Source organism: Protopterus annectens, chromosome 13.part0 (genome assembly GCF_019279795.1).
Source record: "Protopterus annectens isolate FY-2018-M chromosome 13.part0, PAN1.0, whole genome shotgun sequence".
NCBI classification, from domain to species: Eukaryota; Metazoa; Chordata; order Ceratodontiformes; family Protopteridae; genus Protopterus; species Protopterus annectens.
Genome location: NC_056747.1, coordinates 550,216,883 through 550,233,353, shown reverse-complemented (window position 1 = coordinate 550,233,353; position 16,471 = coordinate 550,216,883). Strand labels below are relative to the sequence as shown.

General features: G+C 40.1%; 1 protein-coding gene across 1 annotated transcript in view; it reads right to left on the bottom strand.

The window, feature by feature from the left end:
* Positions 1-16,471, bottom strand: part of LAT2 (linker for activation of T cells family member 2) — a 412,539-nt gene that overhangs the window by 18,322 nt on the left and 377,746 nt on the right. The window contains exon 14 of the mRNA XM_044054201.1: positions 6,816-6,887. Within this exon, the coding sequence (XP_043910136.1) occupies positions 6,823-6,887 (65 nt within the window). The 3' untranslated portion in view covers positions 6,816-6,822. The remainder of the gene's footprint in view (positions 1-6,815; positions 6,888-16,471) is intronic.

Below are 16,471 nucleotides of genomic sequence, written 5' to 3'. Positions count from 1 at the left end.
GTGCTGTTCCTTCCATTTTCTTATCTGTATTGCTGTTTTATCACTTTCCTCTTCAAGAAAGTTATTTTAAATCTAGGAGTGTTGTGTTTTAGCAGAGTGGCATGAGACTCTAATCTACTTTGAAACACAGTGCTTGGTTTTCCTGTCAGTTTTAAAACTGATGTAAAGTAACTTTAGACATTTTTACTATGGATAAATTGTGCTTATTTTACTTTTGAGGGGCTGGCATAATGTTTTAAAGTTGTTTTAACTGTGTTTTCTGTCACAAAAGTAACTTACTGGCATATGTTGCTTGTCTTCCCTGGAAAGAAGCACCGTTTTTTGGCTTGACCATGGAACAAACTACCGGTCTTATGGCCAGTCCTTCTTATAGCCACAAAAAGAAAAAAAATAAGCAAACAGCCTTTGCCACCACAGCAAGTTAGCAATTTGCCTCAGTCACAGGTGTGTGACTTTGCTGTGGCCATTTGTTTTACCTCAGACCACTCACCTTTTACCCTGGATCCCTCTAGTGTTACACCTACACCCACTATGAACTGGGGAGTTGGCAACTTCCTCTGTGGCTGTTGGGGTCTCTTCAGTTGGCGAGGGAGAGCCACTCTTGGTTCTGGAAGAGGGAACAGGGAAGATTTTCCTATTGTGTCAGAATGCTATGCCCATCCCTGGGGAAGTTGCTGCTGTCATTAGTAAATGATTGGACCCATTTTTCATGTAAAAAGAAACAGAAAACCAAGCATGTATCTACACCTCCTTAAATTTCTTTGGCTAGAAGTAGTTTACCAGGCCTGGCCCAGGGTTTCATTCAGGCTATCACTCCTTCTTTTAAAGTAATTTCTGGTAAAACAAAGATGGTTTCTTGAAGAGATTCAATATTCTGCATCTGAGCAAGAAGATGCAGGGATTGATACAGTGTGTTTTCCTCAGTTTCTGATTCAGACTCAGAAGAGAGCTCATTTTCTGATTCTCTCTGTTGGGGGTTCTCTTGCCCTAAGACTATTGCTAGAATGTGCCGGTGTTTTCAGTGGGAGAACATGAAGTTTTATCAGTCCCTCAAAAATACTATGAGTTGTTTAACAAGGATTTTTCACATTCTACACCCATTCCTGCTGTTTTGTTTGCTTTACAGAATGTGCATATTATTGTCTGCAGTTTTCCTGATAGTCAGCCAGCTGTCCCTAAAAAGACAGACAGGATGCATAAAGTTCTTCACTATTCCAAAACCTGACCCAGCAGCTATAGCGCTAGTTGATCACACTGCTGCTAAGCACCTAGTCAGTTACAGTCCTACTCTTTCTGATAAGGATAAGAAATTATTGATAGGTATGGGAACAAGTGCATACTTTTGCAACTTTGATTTTTTAAAACTCTGAATTCTCAGGCTATGTCAACGTTTGTTTTGACTGTTGTGAAAGTATTGGGAATGTTTTATTTGAAGTTTCTTTTTGTGAGGAAAAATCTGCTTTAAATAATTTAATTTCCTCTATTGTTCAGGTCGCTACTTTGTTTAAAATGCATGTATGACTCAGTTGATACTTCTTCCAGGGCTATGGCCACTGATACTGTTTTGTGGAGGTTTGCATGGTTGCATTCTCAGAACCTCAGAGATTATGTTAAAAATAAGAATTTTAAATTCTCCCTTGAAAAGAGATTTAGTGTTTGGTCCCTCTGCTGCAGAGGTGATGAAAAAGTATAATGAAAAAAGGCAAGCTGATTCAGGGAATCACCAAGATTTTTCAGCCTTTTCCAAATTTTCCAGTGGACTTTCTATCTCCTTATCCAGTTTTGTCAAAAAGCAGAATAATCAGTCTCAACAAAATACAGGTAAACATGTTTAAGAAGAAATGGCAAGGGTGGTTCAAAGAGAAGTCTCTAACCTCCCAAAACCAAGGACAGTTCAACAAGTCTGAATGACTGTTTGAGACCTTGTGACCTCCTCCCATCCTAGCCCATTTTTTCTTCCAGAAAGTTTGAATTTCCATTTTTCTGTTTGGCAACAGATAGTTTCAGACCCACCTCATCAAGTGGCTACTAACATTACCACAGTCATGTGGTACATCGAGCAAGGGGGAGCCAGGTCTTTCATCAAGATTACAGATGGCATTGGGAAGAAATTCTTCCTTTCCAGGGTTCATTCTTCATACTCCAGATCAGACCTCTTGTGTTCACTGTTTCTTCATCACATGATATTCCAAGGAGTGATAGAACCATTTCCTCCTTTCCAGGTTGGAAAGGGTTTTATTCAAGGATGATCCTAGTGTCAGAGAAAGAAATCAAATATTTGGACACCAGTTCTGGATATTTCTTTCTTTCCTAAACCTGTTTGTGATAGTGCCCAAATTCAAAATAAAATGTAATTTCACAACCTGTTACCTCTTCTTTCAAGTTTCCTTGGAACACTAGCCCTAAAAGATGCTTATTATCACATCATTATTCATCCAGACGTCAGATGTTTCTTAAGGTTGTGTGTCTGGATCACATTATCACTTCTCTGCCTTACCCTTTGGACTATCCACTGCACCAAGAGTGTTCACAAAGCGCCAAGCTCCAGTTAGAGCTCACTGCAGGCTACAGGGTATCCACATTTTTCCATATTTAGACAACTTGCTTATTTTTGCAGAGTCTTTTTCAAAGTGTCAGGAATCCCCTCTCTCTCTCTCTCTCTCTCTCTCTCTTGGATGAGCGATCTCTTACACAAGCTGAGATTCCAAAAGGACATTAAAAAGTATTTTGACTCTTTCATACATGATTGTGTTCCTGGGATGTCAACTAAACACCTAAGTTCAAAGAACTTTTCTTCTGCATGAAAAAAATAGATTTATATTTATTTCCAAGATGTTCTACTCAGACTTTGGTCACTGCAAGGGAATACCTCAGGATTTTGGGTCTCATGGCATCTATGATTCTCATGATAGGCCTGGCAAGACTCCACATGAAAAAACAGTGATATCTATCTATCTATCTCTTTGTTCCCAGCACCAACACCCCTTATCTTTCTAAATTCCAATGCTGGGGTTTGTCAGAAGAGAAATCATTTGGTGGAAACAACTGATATTCTTAAATTCATGTCTCCCCTTCTACTTCCCTGATGCAATGCAATTAGTCACCACAGATACCTCAGACTTTCTTGGGGAGCAGTTTCAGGAGTGATACAATTGCAGTGGGGTGTAGGACACCAAGGACATATGCAAGTGCATAAATATTAAGGAGGTGCTTGCTTGCACTGATCAAGGCACTCAATTCCCTGAATCATCTTTGGTCTCCAGGACCTCATCAAGTGGCTACAGATAAATACCACATTTATGTGGTACATCAACAAGCAAGGGGGGGGGGGGATCAGGTCATACCTCCTTTCCATACTAGCCATTAGCTTGAGGATATAGCCTCACAGCACAGTCTCACTCTACAGGCACCCTGCATTCTGTCAGAGCAAAACTGTGTGGCAGACAAGATGAGCAGGACCAGGGCAGACTCTCATGAATGGAAACAAGATTAAGGGGTCCTCCAAGATTTGATCCATCTGTGGATTCCTCAAGAAGACCTCTTAGCCTCCTCTCTGAACAATCGATTTGTAAGACTGTATTCCAGGACTCCACACTAGAAGGCCTTGAAGACAGATTTTTTTTTGTTTCTTTGGACAGGTATGTTACTGCATGCTTTGCCACCCTTTCACTAATATCTAGGGTAATTCTGAAGATTCACAATGAATCCCCCAAGATCACTGTGAAGATTCCCTTCTGGACCAGGCAACCATGGTTCTCCTTTCTTTTGGAAATGGTCAGGGGCAATTACTACAAGCTTTCTCACAGACTGGATCTAATCACACAACAACGGGGGTGTTTGATACACCCCAATATCAATCAATTTTAATTGACTGCCTGGATGATAAGGTCTTATTCCTTTCAAGCACCTGTTTATTGAGGACATGCAGCAGGTACTAATGGAAACAAGAAAGCTGCTACTAGAAAATTATATATTAGCAAATGGAAACCATTTTCTAGTTAATGCCAACAACATAACCATGGAGTACAGTGATTATGCTCTGATATCCAGAAATAGACAAATCAATTAAGTGCTACTATAGCATGACACTCAGTCCTAACAAATGTTAAGTATTTTCTACACAACTTGTTAAGATCAGTCTCACACTACACAGTCAAATCTAACAGAACTGTCCAGCAAGCAATAATTTGTTTCTCACTGATGTCTGTACTGTTAACGGGTCCCTGATTTCCTCTTATAAACTTAGAAAATTGCTAGAATAACAGGATTTGTGTTTGCCTGAAAATGAAATGTATGTCATTATTTAGTGACTTCATTCCTTAATGATTTGAGAGAAAAACACAGATGTTTTGAGGAACTGACCAAAAATATGAGGCAAAAATCTACCAGTTGAGAGGCATGAAAGGTGAGTGTAAACATAAGAGAGTGAGTTGCACTGTTTTTCTGACAGTGCTTACTAAGTGCTTTACAGCTTTGAAAGGAATTAGACTCTCCAATTATAACCTTTAATTATGTGTTCTCAACATGGACACCAACATTCACCTCTTGAACTTTACTTTCAAGGTGAATTTCTTGTTATCCATGTCTCAATTACAAGATAAACAGGTTATGATCCTGCTCATAATCCTCTATGTAATACATGAAGCATACACTTTAATTAAGAGAAGAATAACCTGGTTATTGTGACGTGAGATTCATAGGTAAGAACAATGCGATAAACTGGTTATACAGGGATTCTTGTATATTAATCTTGTTGCTATAACTAAGCAAACCTCATGTTGCCACACACACACACACACACACACACACACACACACACACACACACACACACACACACAGAGTAGTTAGCACAGAACTGTACAAGAAATCAACTAACAGCTTTAGAAGTTGAAAGGTACCTTGTGTTGCCATACAAATGGCAGCCAGAGGCAAAGTACACTTAATTAGCCACCAACTTTAAAACCTGTTACACACTTCCAGTTGCTAGTTTTTATTTTTTAGCTGGTGCTACACTGCGGCAGAAAAAACTCCCCACATACCTCAAAGAACTATTATCCATTCTCTGATTACAATTGTCTATGTGTTCTTGAAATGTATTCAAGAACTCCACCTCTTGAGCATTGTACTTGAGAGGTAAATTTCTTGAATCCATTTTTCGAATACATAAAAGCTTGGTTACAATTGGAGACCTGATCTTATTTCTATGTGGTATAGTCATGTTCTTCCACTGAAGATAGTTATCACATGACTATCAGTCTCTTATTTTCAGAGCATGCTCTGAGTGTTCTATGTATTACCTTTTATTTTGATAAAACTCACATGGTAACAGTCAAGTTAGAAATAACAAGTTTATGTTAGGAAGAGTTCATAAACAGATTTTACCTAAAGAAGATATACAGGATAGGTTAGTTTTGTTTATCTTGCCTCAAGAACTAAAATATAAAGTGTTGAGATTTAATATCCATCCCCAATGCTTTACAGTACCTGTTTCTTTTACTTAGAGTGAACATGCAAGAGTGAAAAACAAGGCAGTACCCATGAGCCAAAAAGTGCTTTTTAACATTTTCTATATGCATTGTGGTATATGATGAGTTAAGTACCACAGTACGGATTTTGCCCCCTCTCACTATTAATATATTTGGGCCATCCTTTAATAAAAAGTTTCAGAAACTATTTCTTAAATTGTGAACCAAACAAATTTATAAAATCCTGATGAGGTCAGGAATTCATACCTCTCAATTGTACAGATTTTTTCAGAATGTCCAGATTTTTGCCTCACATTTTTGGTCCATTTTTCATAAAATTGTGGTTTTTCTGGCAAATTAGTGGCAAATCATTAAAGACTGAAGTTAAAAAAATAATGACAGACACTTGAGTTTCAGACTTCACTCCCTTCAGAAAATTCATACTAATGCAAAACGTGTTATTCCATCAACTTTCTAAGTTTGTGAGGGCAATATTTAAAAATTGTCTCTATTTTTGGGCCTTTGTCCCACTTTTATTTATGGGTTTGTCCAGATTTCTGGCTCAGGATAGGATTAACTTGAAGGTACATCCATAGACTTTAATGCACACAACCCATGCAAAAGTGAAGATGCGCTCACTGAAGACTGTAGGCACATGTTAATGTGACATCCCCAGTTCATCAGTTATAAAGGTCACCAGATAGGGTAGGGAAATGCTACATTTTAGCATTATGCTAAACACTCAGGATTTTTAATATATGATAGACTGTAAGGAAAGTGCATCACAGTGCAGCTGGCAATGCAAGCCATGGTGCAATAGGTATGTTAAACAGATGTTTCAAAACACTTTAACTATAGGTCTTGATCCCTTACAGTCTATCAATGCTTAAGTATTCAGTCAAAAATAATCTTCTAACGTGAAATCACCATGCAAACAGTCAAAAAAAAGTACAGTAACTTTTTATACTGCACATTGAGTTTAAACTGCATGAGGTTTTAAGCTTAGGGCTTACTAATGAAGGATACATATAGAAATGGATCCTGGACACAGCCTTGTTCTTTACTCCCACAGCTGTAATGTTTCTAAGTGCTCGTTAGTTCCATTTGAGGTTGTTGCAATATGTTTGTGATGTTCACAAGTGCTAAATAATTTGAGGTTGTTACAGTATGTTTGTGATGTTCACAAGTGCTAATAACAGCACATTTAACACCATAGCCATACTGTAGCCTGAATTTTAATTTTCAAGTATAACGAAGAGTCAAACATACTACAATATTTTTGCATTTCCAGAAGGTGACCTCACTAAACTTGTTTTGAATCACACTCATCTGTTAAGCCCTGTCTTACCATTCTTTCATTGGTGAGGCTTGGTGACATTCATATAATCCTGGTTGTCTTCATCGCTTGGGCTCCCAGCCTCTAGGTATAAGTGAGGACAAACAGTATTAGAGGCTCACAAATAAGTGATGAGACTGATATAACATGCAGGAGATAAAGAGAATAAATATTGTACTCAGTAAATGCATAGATGGAAAATGCTATAGAAAAGGAATTGTTGATTTTGCTTGATAATCATTACTTAATGTTAATACATGTTCATAATTGTTTACCATATCATTGCTTACAAAGTAATTATTAGTCAAAATGTATCATATGATTTGCCTTTAAATTTATATATACTCGGTCTCCCTGTTCCTAATTTACATAAAATTAGAAACAGCAGTCCATTTATGACCAGTATAACATTCTGCAGTACTCAATGATCAGAAATGATTGTGCATTACAACCATGGAATCTGTCTATACTTATTTGAAAATCTTGTGTTGAACTTTAAAATTAAAAGAAAAATAAGTAAGTACAGTTACAGAGTTGACTAAGATTATGTGATTTTATATTTTCCTTACACCTGCAAACATGTTGTTGTTCTTTCGGCTTTTCCCAGTTAGGGGTCGCCACAGCGGAACTCCGGTCCGCTAATGATTGGCAGTAGATTTTTACGGTGCCAGCTCGACGCCCAACCTTCAACGAAGGTACACCCATTCACACATGTCTTTCGAACGCCACTCGACTGCAAGGAGGACATGCAGGCTCCACACAGAAGGCGCTCCAGCCGAGAATTGAATGGGAGAACCTCTTGCTGTGAGGCGACAATGCTACCACTGCACCACCGCGGCTTAGCATTACACAAGGGAAAAAATGCAGTTACTAAAGATAAATGTTGACTGTAATGGCAATAGACTGCCACACTGTGGAAGGACAGAGAGAGACTGAAAAAGAGAAAGAGGAAGCATAGGTAGCATGCAACATGCAAAACAATGTTTTTTAAATTAATTCTGATATATATATATATATGGTTTACTATTACAAGGTCGAACGGCACTCCGACTGTACTATAGTCGACAACGGAAGGTCGTAAATGTCGAATGTCGAAGTCAAAAAATCAATCTAGGAATGGTGTTAACATGGGTTGAGGTAGGTGTTCGTATTATTCTGAACTACAAACATCTCCCCTACCTCGACCCATGTTGAAACCCATTCCTAGATTGTTTTTTTGAGTTCGTGATTATCAGTTTCGACCTTCCATTGTCGACTATACTACAGTCGAAGGAGTGCCGTTCGACCTTGTAATAGTAAACCATATATATATATATATATATATATATATATATATATATATATATATATACACGCACATACACACACACTTGTACACTTGTTAACTGTCCAGCTGGTGAATCTGGGCTTTCTGGGGTAATGCAGCAACTGCCTCATGTACACAGACAACCCTCTCCTCCTACCTCCCAACACTACAACCTGTGAGAGATGCACTTACATAGCCAAACTGGAAGCAAAGCTCTCTCCAGCCAAGATTGTGCTAGACAGTCAAGAGGAGAAAGTTAACACTTGCACTACACCTCAGACAACACATAACCCTTCAAAACCCACACCATCAACACCTACACATAGCAACACTAAACCCACATATGCAGAGGCCCTTAACATTAACCTGCCCAAGCAACAAGGACCTCTGAAGCTGAAATGCGAACAAACACCAGTCACAACCAAAGTGACACATAGCTCACAACACCAGTGTGCTACTCACCAACAGCCCCTAAGGCAAGAGAATGTACTCAACACTTTAGTCATAGGTGATTTTACAGTCAGGCACACTGATGTCCCACTCACCAGGCTGAACAAGGAGAAAATTACAGTCAGCTGCCTGTCGAGTGCCAGGATCCACCACATAACGCATGCACTCAAGTCACGCCACAAGTACAAATATGTCATTGTCCATGTTGGAGTGAATGACTTGAGACGTACCTCCCTGGACTACATGAAAAGAGACATGGAAGAACTCTCGGATCATGTGGCCCAGGCAGGTATGACCCTAGCCCTGAGTAGCATCCTGTCTTCGCCCAGAATGATACCACAGTGTAAGGACAAAATGATTGACTTCAACAATTGGCTAAGCTTCTGGTGTCATTCAAAGGGGATCCAGTATCTGTCTGCCTGGGAAGACAGGATCGACAAACCACGATGCTTTTTTGCCAGAGATGGTCTGCACCTGTCACTCCTGGGATTCAGGTTGCTGGCTAAAGCTCTTGCCGCCCCTATAGTGCCTTTTTTAGGCAAGGTTCAAAGGACAAAACCACCACTGTAACAGATACAAGCATGCAAAATCTGAAGGTAATGCTACTCAATGCTGGAAGTCTAAACCTCAAAATGCGCTCTCTCAAGGCACTCCTAAAAATGGAGAACATTGATATCTATGCAATAACTGAGACCTGGTTCAAGGCTCCAGAGAGCACCCCTGCAATACCAGGCTACAACTCTTACCACACTTTTCGGTCACCAAACCAAGACCGAAACACTAAAGGTGGAGGAGTGTCCATATTCACCAAGGATATTCACACCTCCAGGCTAGTTGCCCAACACAATGCATCTGAAATTCTCCAGGTGCAAATAACACTAGGTAAGACTGCAATTCAAATTGTAACTTGCTACAGATCCCCCACCATGCCCCAAGATTCTCACTATACCTTTCTAAACATACTGGAAAATATTAAGATACAACCAAACACTCTAATACTGGGTGATTTCAACTACCCTGCCATTAACTGGGAAAACTACATGGATACTAACACCTTTTCCCAATGGTTCTTGGAATTCATAAATTACAGTGCCCTGGATCAATTTATTTTATTTTTATTTTACATTTGTTGACTGGGCTAGTCCAGCTGGATATATGTCCAATTTCAGCAGAGGCCCGGGGAGAAAAGCTCCTCGAAAACACAGTAACATTTATATAAAATGACAGTTTTCAACAGATGCAGGTACAATACATATTTAAGCAATTCTTTACATGACAGTTTTTACAGATGTGGGTACATTAAATATAAAAGCAATAATTTTCACTGCAAAACATTTCTGCTTACAGAATCGTATTACTTATAACATTTGGTTAGTTATAGGGAGATATTGATAAAGATATTTGATTAATATATAACAGCCCATTTTCTTTATGGTTTTCAGAAAGATGAAGTGACAGGTGCCTTGCGATAAATGGTGTAATTAGTCTGGGTTCGTACAGGGACATAACCAATGGGATTTAAGGTAGATTTTCAGTTTCCTTTTAAATAGTGTTGTTGAAGAAAGGGAGGTCAGGTCACTGGGGAGTGAGTTCCAGGTATTGCCCATGGTATTTGAGAACAAACAGTCACCAGCCATATTGTTGGTTTTACCTATTTGTACTAATATTTTATTAGATGGGCGTAGGGTCTTAAGGTTGTTGTAGGGGGTGATAAGGTTGATAAGAACTGGTGTATTAGTAGGCTGATACAGGATTTTGTGGGCAACTGTTAATTGGTTAAATAGTAGTAAATTTGGCAAATCTAGCCATCCTAGTTGTTCATAATTAATACAGTGATGGGTTCTGAATGTGGAACCTGTTGCAAATCTGGCAGTATTATTGTAGGAGACAGCCAGCTTGTTCAGGTTGTTTTTAGACAGGTTAGTATATATAGGGGAGGCGTAGAGGAGGGTAGAAATTAACTGGGTGCGGTAAATAGTAGCCCCTGCTAGTGGGGTCAGAAAGGATTTGATTCTATAGAGGGAGCCTATTTTTTTGTTGACTGTTTTTATAGTATTATTAATGTGAGTATCAAAGTTAAGGTTATTATCAATTAGTACCCCTAGTAGTTTTGTAGTTGAGTCAGGAGATATGATGGTACCGTTGTTTGATGTAACAGTAAAGTTAAGTGGAGAGGCACTACGGATGGGAGTGAATAGTAGGAGTTTTGTTTTTTTGGAGTTCAAGATGAGGCAATGGCGTAGAAGCCATTTCTCGACTGTGTTAAACACATTTTGGGTGAGGGTCTGAAGGTCTGATGGAGAGGTGGCTGAGCATATTAATGTGGAATCATCATCTGCATATTGTATACAGGTAGTTTGAGGTATTGCAGAATGTAGGTCAGTGATAAAAATAGAAAATAGGAGAGGTCCTAATATAGAGCACTGGGGGACACCGAGCACAATGGGGAGATGGGTAGATAAGTTGTTCTCCCACAGAACAGCCTGTTGCCTATTGTTTAAGTAGAATTGAAACTATTGTATAGGCAGTGCATCTAGTGATAGGTTTTTGAGTATGTTTATGAGAAGTTGGTGGTTAACCATATCGAAGGCTTTAGAGAGATCAATAAAGAGGGCTGAGGATAGAGTGTTGTTATTGTGATTTTTGTTAATACAGTCAGAGAAGGATAAGAGGGCAGTGATGGTGCTGTGAAATGGCCTAAAGCTATGTTGGCAGTTGGCTAATAAGTTATCTATTAGGTGGTTTAGCAGTTGTCTATGAATGCATTTCTCCATGATTTTTGCCAGTGGAGATAATATAGCAATAGGTCTATAGTTGGATAATTCCTTGGAGTTTCCACCTTTATGCAGGGGGATAATATGTTTAATTTTCCAGATAGATGGGATAGTTCCTTCAGTAATAGTTCTGTTAATGAGAATGGAGATGGGGTAGGCTATGTCTTTTGCAACTTTTTACAGATATTCTGCAGGTAGTAGATCAGCTGCGGGGGTGGTAGGTTTAAGTTTCTGAATAAGGGTACAGACAAGGGATGTAGGGACAGGTTTAAGCTGAAATGAGGGCGCTAAGCTAGCAGTAGAAGAAGTCAGAGATGAGCTGTCAGGAGTTAGTTTATTGGCAAGAGACTGAATGGTCTCAGTAAAGAATGTGTTAAAGGTATTGGCAATTTGCTTTGGACTATCATGGTCAGAGCCTAATGGGGCGGGTGTGACCAAACGACCTGGGTGTAAAAGTGTATTATTCCCTGCCCAGAACTTTTGTGGTTTGTTTTGATGGGTTTATTGAAGATGAATGTAAAAATTTCTTTTGTCTGACAGAATGGCTTTTTTTGTATAATTTCTTAGCTGCCTAAATTTTAAGTGACCCTCCAGACTTTTAGTAGTACACCATTTGGCCCAAACTTTATTTCTGAGGAGCATTTTTTGTTTGGTTGTTTTTGAGAGCCAGGGGGCAGGTTTAATCCCAGTTCTAATGGTCCATTTTGGTGCATGGCAGTCTAGAATACCTAATAATTTAGTATTAAAGTATTTTACTGCTTCCTCCAGAGGTAGGGGTTTGACAGCTGACCAATCACTTGCCTTACGTTCATTTTGGAAGATGTCGGGGTTAAAATGTTATTGCTCCTTATTGTCCTATAGGTGATTGGGCTAGGAATGTCACTCTTAAATATGATTATGAAGGTGAGTGCATGGTCACTTGTATCTTCAGGGAGGGTCCCTACTTTGTAAGTTTGGAGATGTCTATTTATGTTATTAAGTTTGTTGGTGCTTGTGGGGGAGGTAATGGTTTGAGTAAAACCATGTAGGTTGATATGAGTAGAAGGCTGTTCAGTAGTACAGCTTTTCCAGTTGATATTAAAGTCACCAAGTACTATCGTTTCTTGGGGATAGTTGGTGGAAAGCCAATTGAAGATATCTTCTAGGGTGTTAGTGTTATTCCCTGGGGGAAGGTAGACAGCAATAATATAGATGGATTTACATTTGAGTTGAATCTTGGAGATAAGGATTGCAGCATTACTAGTTATAGGGTGGTTTAGAGTCTACAGAGGTCACCTGTAATCCAGATTTGTATAGTATAGCTACTCCACCACCCTTCTTAGCTCTTCGGTCTAGTCTCAAGATACTGTACCCTGGTGGAGTAACTTCATTGTCTTGTATAGATGCCTTGAGCCATGTTTCAGTGAGACACAGGATATCAAATGAATGTACATACAAGAGAGCATGTAGGTGGGCAACCTTATTATTTATGCTCCTGATGTTAAGATGGGCTATCAAGAGTGGGTTGGGAGGTCTGGTAAGGAATTGAGTGTGTTAGTGGGGCTGCGTACTACACGAACTACAAAATGAACTGGGACTTCACCTAAGTGTCATGTTTAATCACAGCCTCACCTCAACTAATCCATTGTCCCACCAGGGGCTCCGGGTCTATATTAGATGAACAAAAGTTAATCTTAGCGAATGCTCACATGAGCGAATATTGCAGAACTCAAAACTGCAGTTGTGAGATCGCGGTACAGAGAGGATGGGAATATTTGCCCTTTCCTCACTGTAGTGCGATCTCGAAGTTGGAATATATATTTAGCGGGGGGGGGGGGCGCAGCCCCCCACAATTGCAGTTTCAAGTACCTGGATATTCGCTCATGTGAGCATTCGCTAAGATGAACTTCCGTTCATCTAATATAGACCCGGGGCTCTAATATCCTAGACCTGGTCATTATCAACATGGGAGATAGATGCTCCACACCAGTGGTCACCCCCTCATTGGTCAGGTCTGACCATAAGCAAATCACCCTTGACATCCACATCCCACCCCCACCCCCCAGTAAGGAAACCTCCATAAAAAAACTTCTCCAAAGCCAACTTCATGCGACTCAAGTCAGAAGTGACAAACTTCATGAAACCCATGCAGACAGGAGATGAAAGTTCGACTGCTGAATCCTACACTAAAGCACTGTATGAGCACATCCACTCGTGCATGACTCATGCTATCCCAAACAGAAACAAGATGCTCTCCTCCAAAAAAACGGAAGCCAATCTGGTGGCCTCCTGCCATAAACAAACTATACAACAGAAGGAAGAAACTGTTGCAGAAAAGAGGAAAATCCCAGGATGCAAAAAACTCCCTTACCAGCCTCAGTAAGAAGCTGAGATCCCTCATAATATCCTCCAAAGCTAGTTATGAAAATAAAATTGCCAAAGTTTCCAAAGACAACCACAAGGCATTCTATAGTTATGTCAAGAATCTAAATGGAAATGCTCAGATCTGCTCTGAGCTACAACAGAATGGCATTAAATATACTGATCCCAAGGATATTGCCAATATCCTGGCAGATCGATTTAGTCCCAACTTCACCCTCCTCTCACCCTCTAAAGGGCCCATCTCAATACCAAAAGATTGCCAAAGTCCGGTAATCACAGTCACACAGGTAGAAACCACAATCTCCAAAGCTAAGAATACAGCATCCATGGGACCAGATGACATCCCAGGCTGTGTACTACATGAACTACAAAATCAACTGGCACCTCACCTAAGTGTCATGTTTAATCATAGCCTCACGTCAGGCTTCGTGCCCACTGAGTGGCACACAGCTACAGTTATCCCACTCCACAAGGGGGGATTCCACCTTGGATCCCGGGAACTACCATCCCATCAGTCTGACGAGCCTGATCTGCAAGAGCATGGAACGCATTATCATGGAACTTATAAACAAAGACATTGGCAATCTTCAAACACTGGATCCCATGCAGTTTGGGTTCGTGAAGGGCCAATCTTGTCTCCTAAACCTGATTGACTTCTTCAAATCAGTCTCCAGAGCTGTGGATGAGGGTAAGGCAGACCACACAGCCTATCTGGACCTCGCCAAGGCCCTCGACACCATCCCCCACTCTGGAATCATAGATAAACTTACTAAGCTGGGCATAAATCCCTACGTCACTCGATGGGTTGTCAACTGGCTTATTGACAGAACCCACACTGTAAAAGTAGCCGACTACAAATCCAGCTCCAGACAAGTGACAAGTGGTGTACCTCAGGGTTCAGTCCTGGGACCGCTCTTGTTTGGCATCTACTTCTCTGAAGTACAGGTCAACACTAAGGGACTCTGGCTAACAAAGTTCGCAGATGACTGCAAACTGGGAGCCATTATCGAATCCCCAAATGATGTGGATATTCTCGGGCCTTACAGAAACAGATGTTTGGTGCCAGATCCATGGCCTCAAGCTTAATGCCAAGAAATGTGTAGTTATCCCCTTTGGGAAAAACATGTACCCATGAATTACCATATAGGTGGCAGTACACTAAACAATGAAAGTGTGATGAGAGACTTAGGGACACAGGTGGACAGTGGTCTCACCTTCGATAACCACATCGCCACAACAGTCAGGAAATCCTTCTATGTGGCACAGCTCATCACTAAGGGCTTTTCATCCAGAAAAAAGGAGGTCATTGTCCCACTGTACTCATCCCTCATTAGACCCATTATAGAGTACAATGCCCCGTTTGGTATGTACCTCACAAGACAGCTGCAACAGCTGAAAAGGCCGCAGAAATATCTCACTAAAAGAATCACAGGCCTAAAGCAGATGCCCTATGCTGACCATAAAAAAACTCTAGCTATACTCTGTAGCATGTCATCTACTCAGAGGTGATCTCTGCTTAATATACAAGGCCATGTCAAACCCTGAGCTGTTGGACATGCTCCACTTAAAAAAAATCCCAATCCCTCAGAGCCACATGCTCCAGAGATCTAAACCTTGTCATCAAAATGAACAAAACATACTGGAGGGATAGGTTCCTGACCCAGAGACTCCCCATACTCTGGAATAGACTGCCCATACATGTCAAGCAGTGCGCCTCCTTGGCCCTCTTCAAAATGAACCTTGACAATATGATGGGAGATAGGAAATTCACTCCGGGGATTATGTCAGTCACCCTGCTAGACAGGGGTCCAGGTAAGTAAATATTGTGGGAAGAAATATCCAGGGAATTGTTATGGCTAGGCTTGTATAGGCCCTAGAGCCAATAGCTTAACACCAGCTTATGAACCTATGAAATAGCAAAGCCATCATTTGGTTCATTTGAGTATCATTTTTCTGAATAACACAATAGTCCAAAGAAATTAATTAATTCATGTTGAACAAGATGTAGTTGGGAGTCAAGACAAAATGTACTTGCAGTAAAACAAATCTGGAGAAATTGCATGCTATATCAGCTGTATTACTGAAGGCAATTGGAAGAGTCAGAGATTTGGCTGCATATTATAAACCTACAGCTTATATGAATTCCCAGGTATGCAGAAAAGGTCATCTGAAAGGTTTCTGTTTTTTTTTTTTTTTTTTTGAGGTGCCTCAGCTCCTCAGCTACTGGAATTTTATTCATGTTGTGTCAAAAGATTTTATGATGTTTAAAGCAGGGCTGGATGAATCAAGAGTGAAAAGATGCAATACTATTGGACTTGGGGAATGGAAGAATGAACTTTAATGTGCTACCAAGTAAGTGTAAGGAGAAACATACACCGAGGTTAAAGTGCAGATGTTTTTCTACTTGTCCTTTACTATTATAGCTTCATAGGTAAGTACCAGGCTAGCTGCCCTTGTGGGACATTTTAAGCCAAGCCAGTTTCCCCTTTTGTGCACAAATTATCCTATCCCAATTTGATTAGAGACTGGTCTTACCCATTCCATAATCAATAATTATATATTAGACCTAATTAGAATAATTGGGATTATGCCATAGATCATTTGAGGGGACCCCTACATGGGATAAAACATTTAGGAGCTGCCTCTGTCCATTTAGTCCTGAGGTAAATTTTTTATTTCCTCTCCACAGATCCAAGTTGCACTTGAATATGGATAGGGATGAACTTTGTTTTATTTGGATGGGGATTCTGCTCCCGAGCAAGGGTATTCTCTGTGAG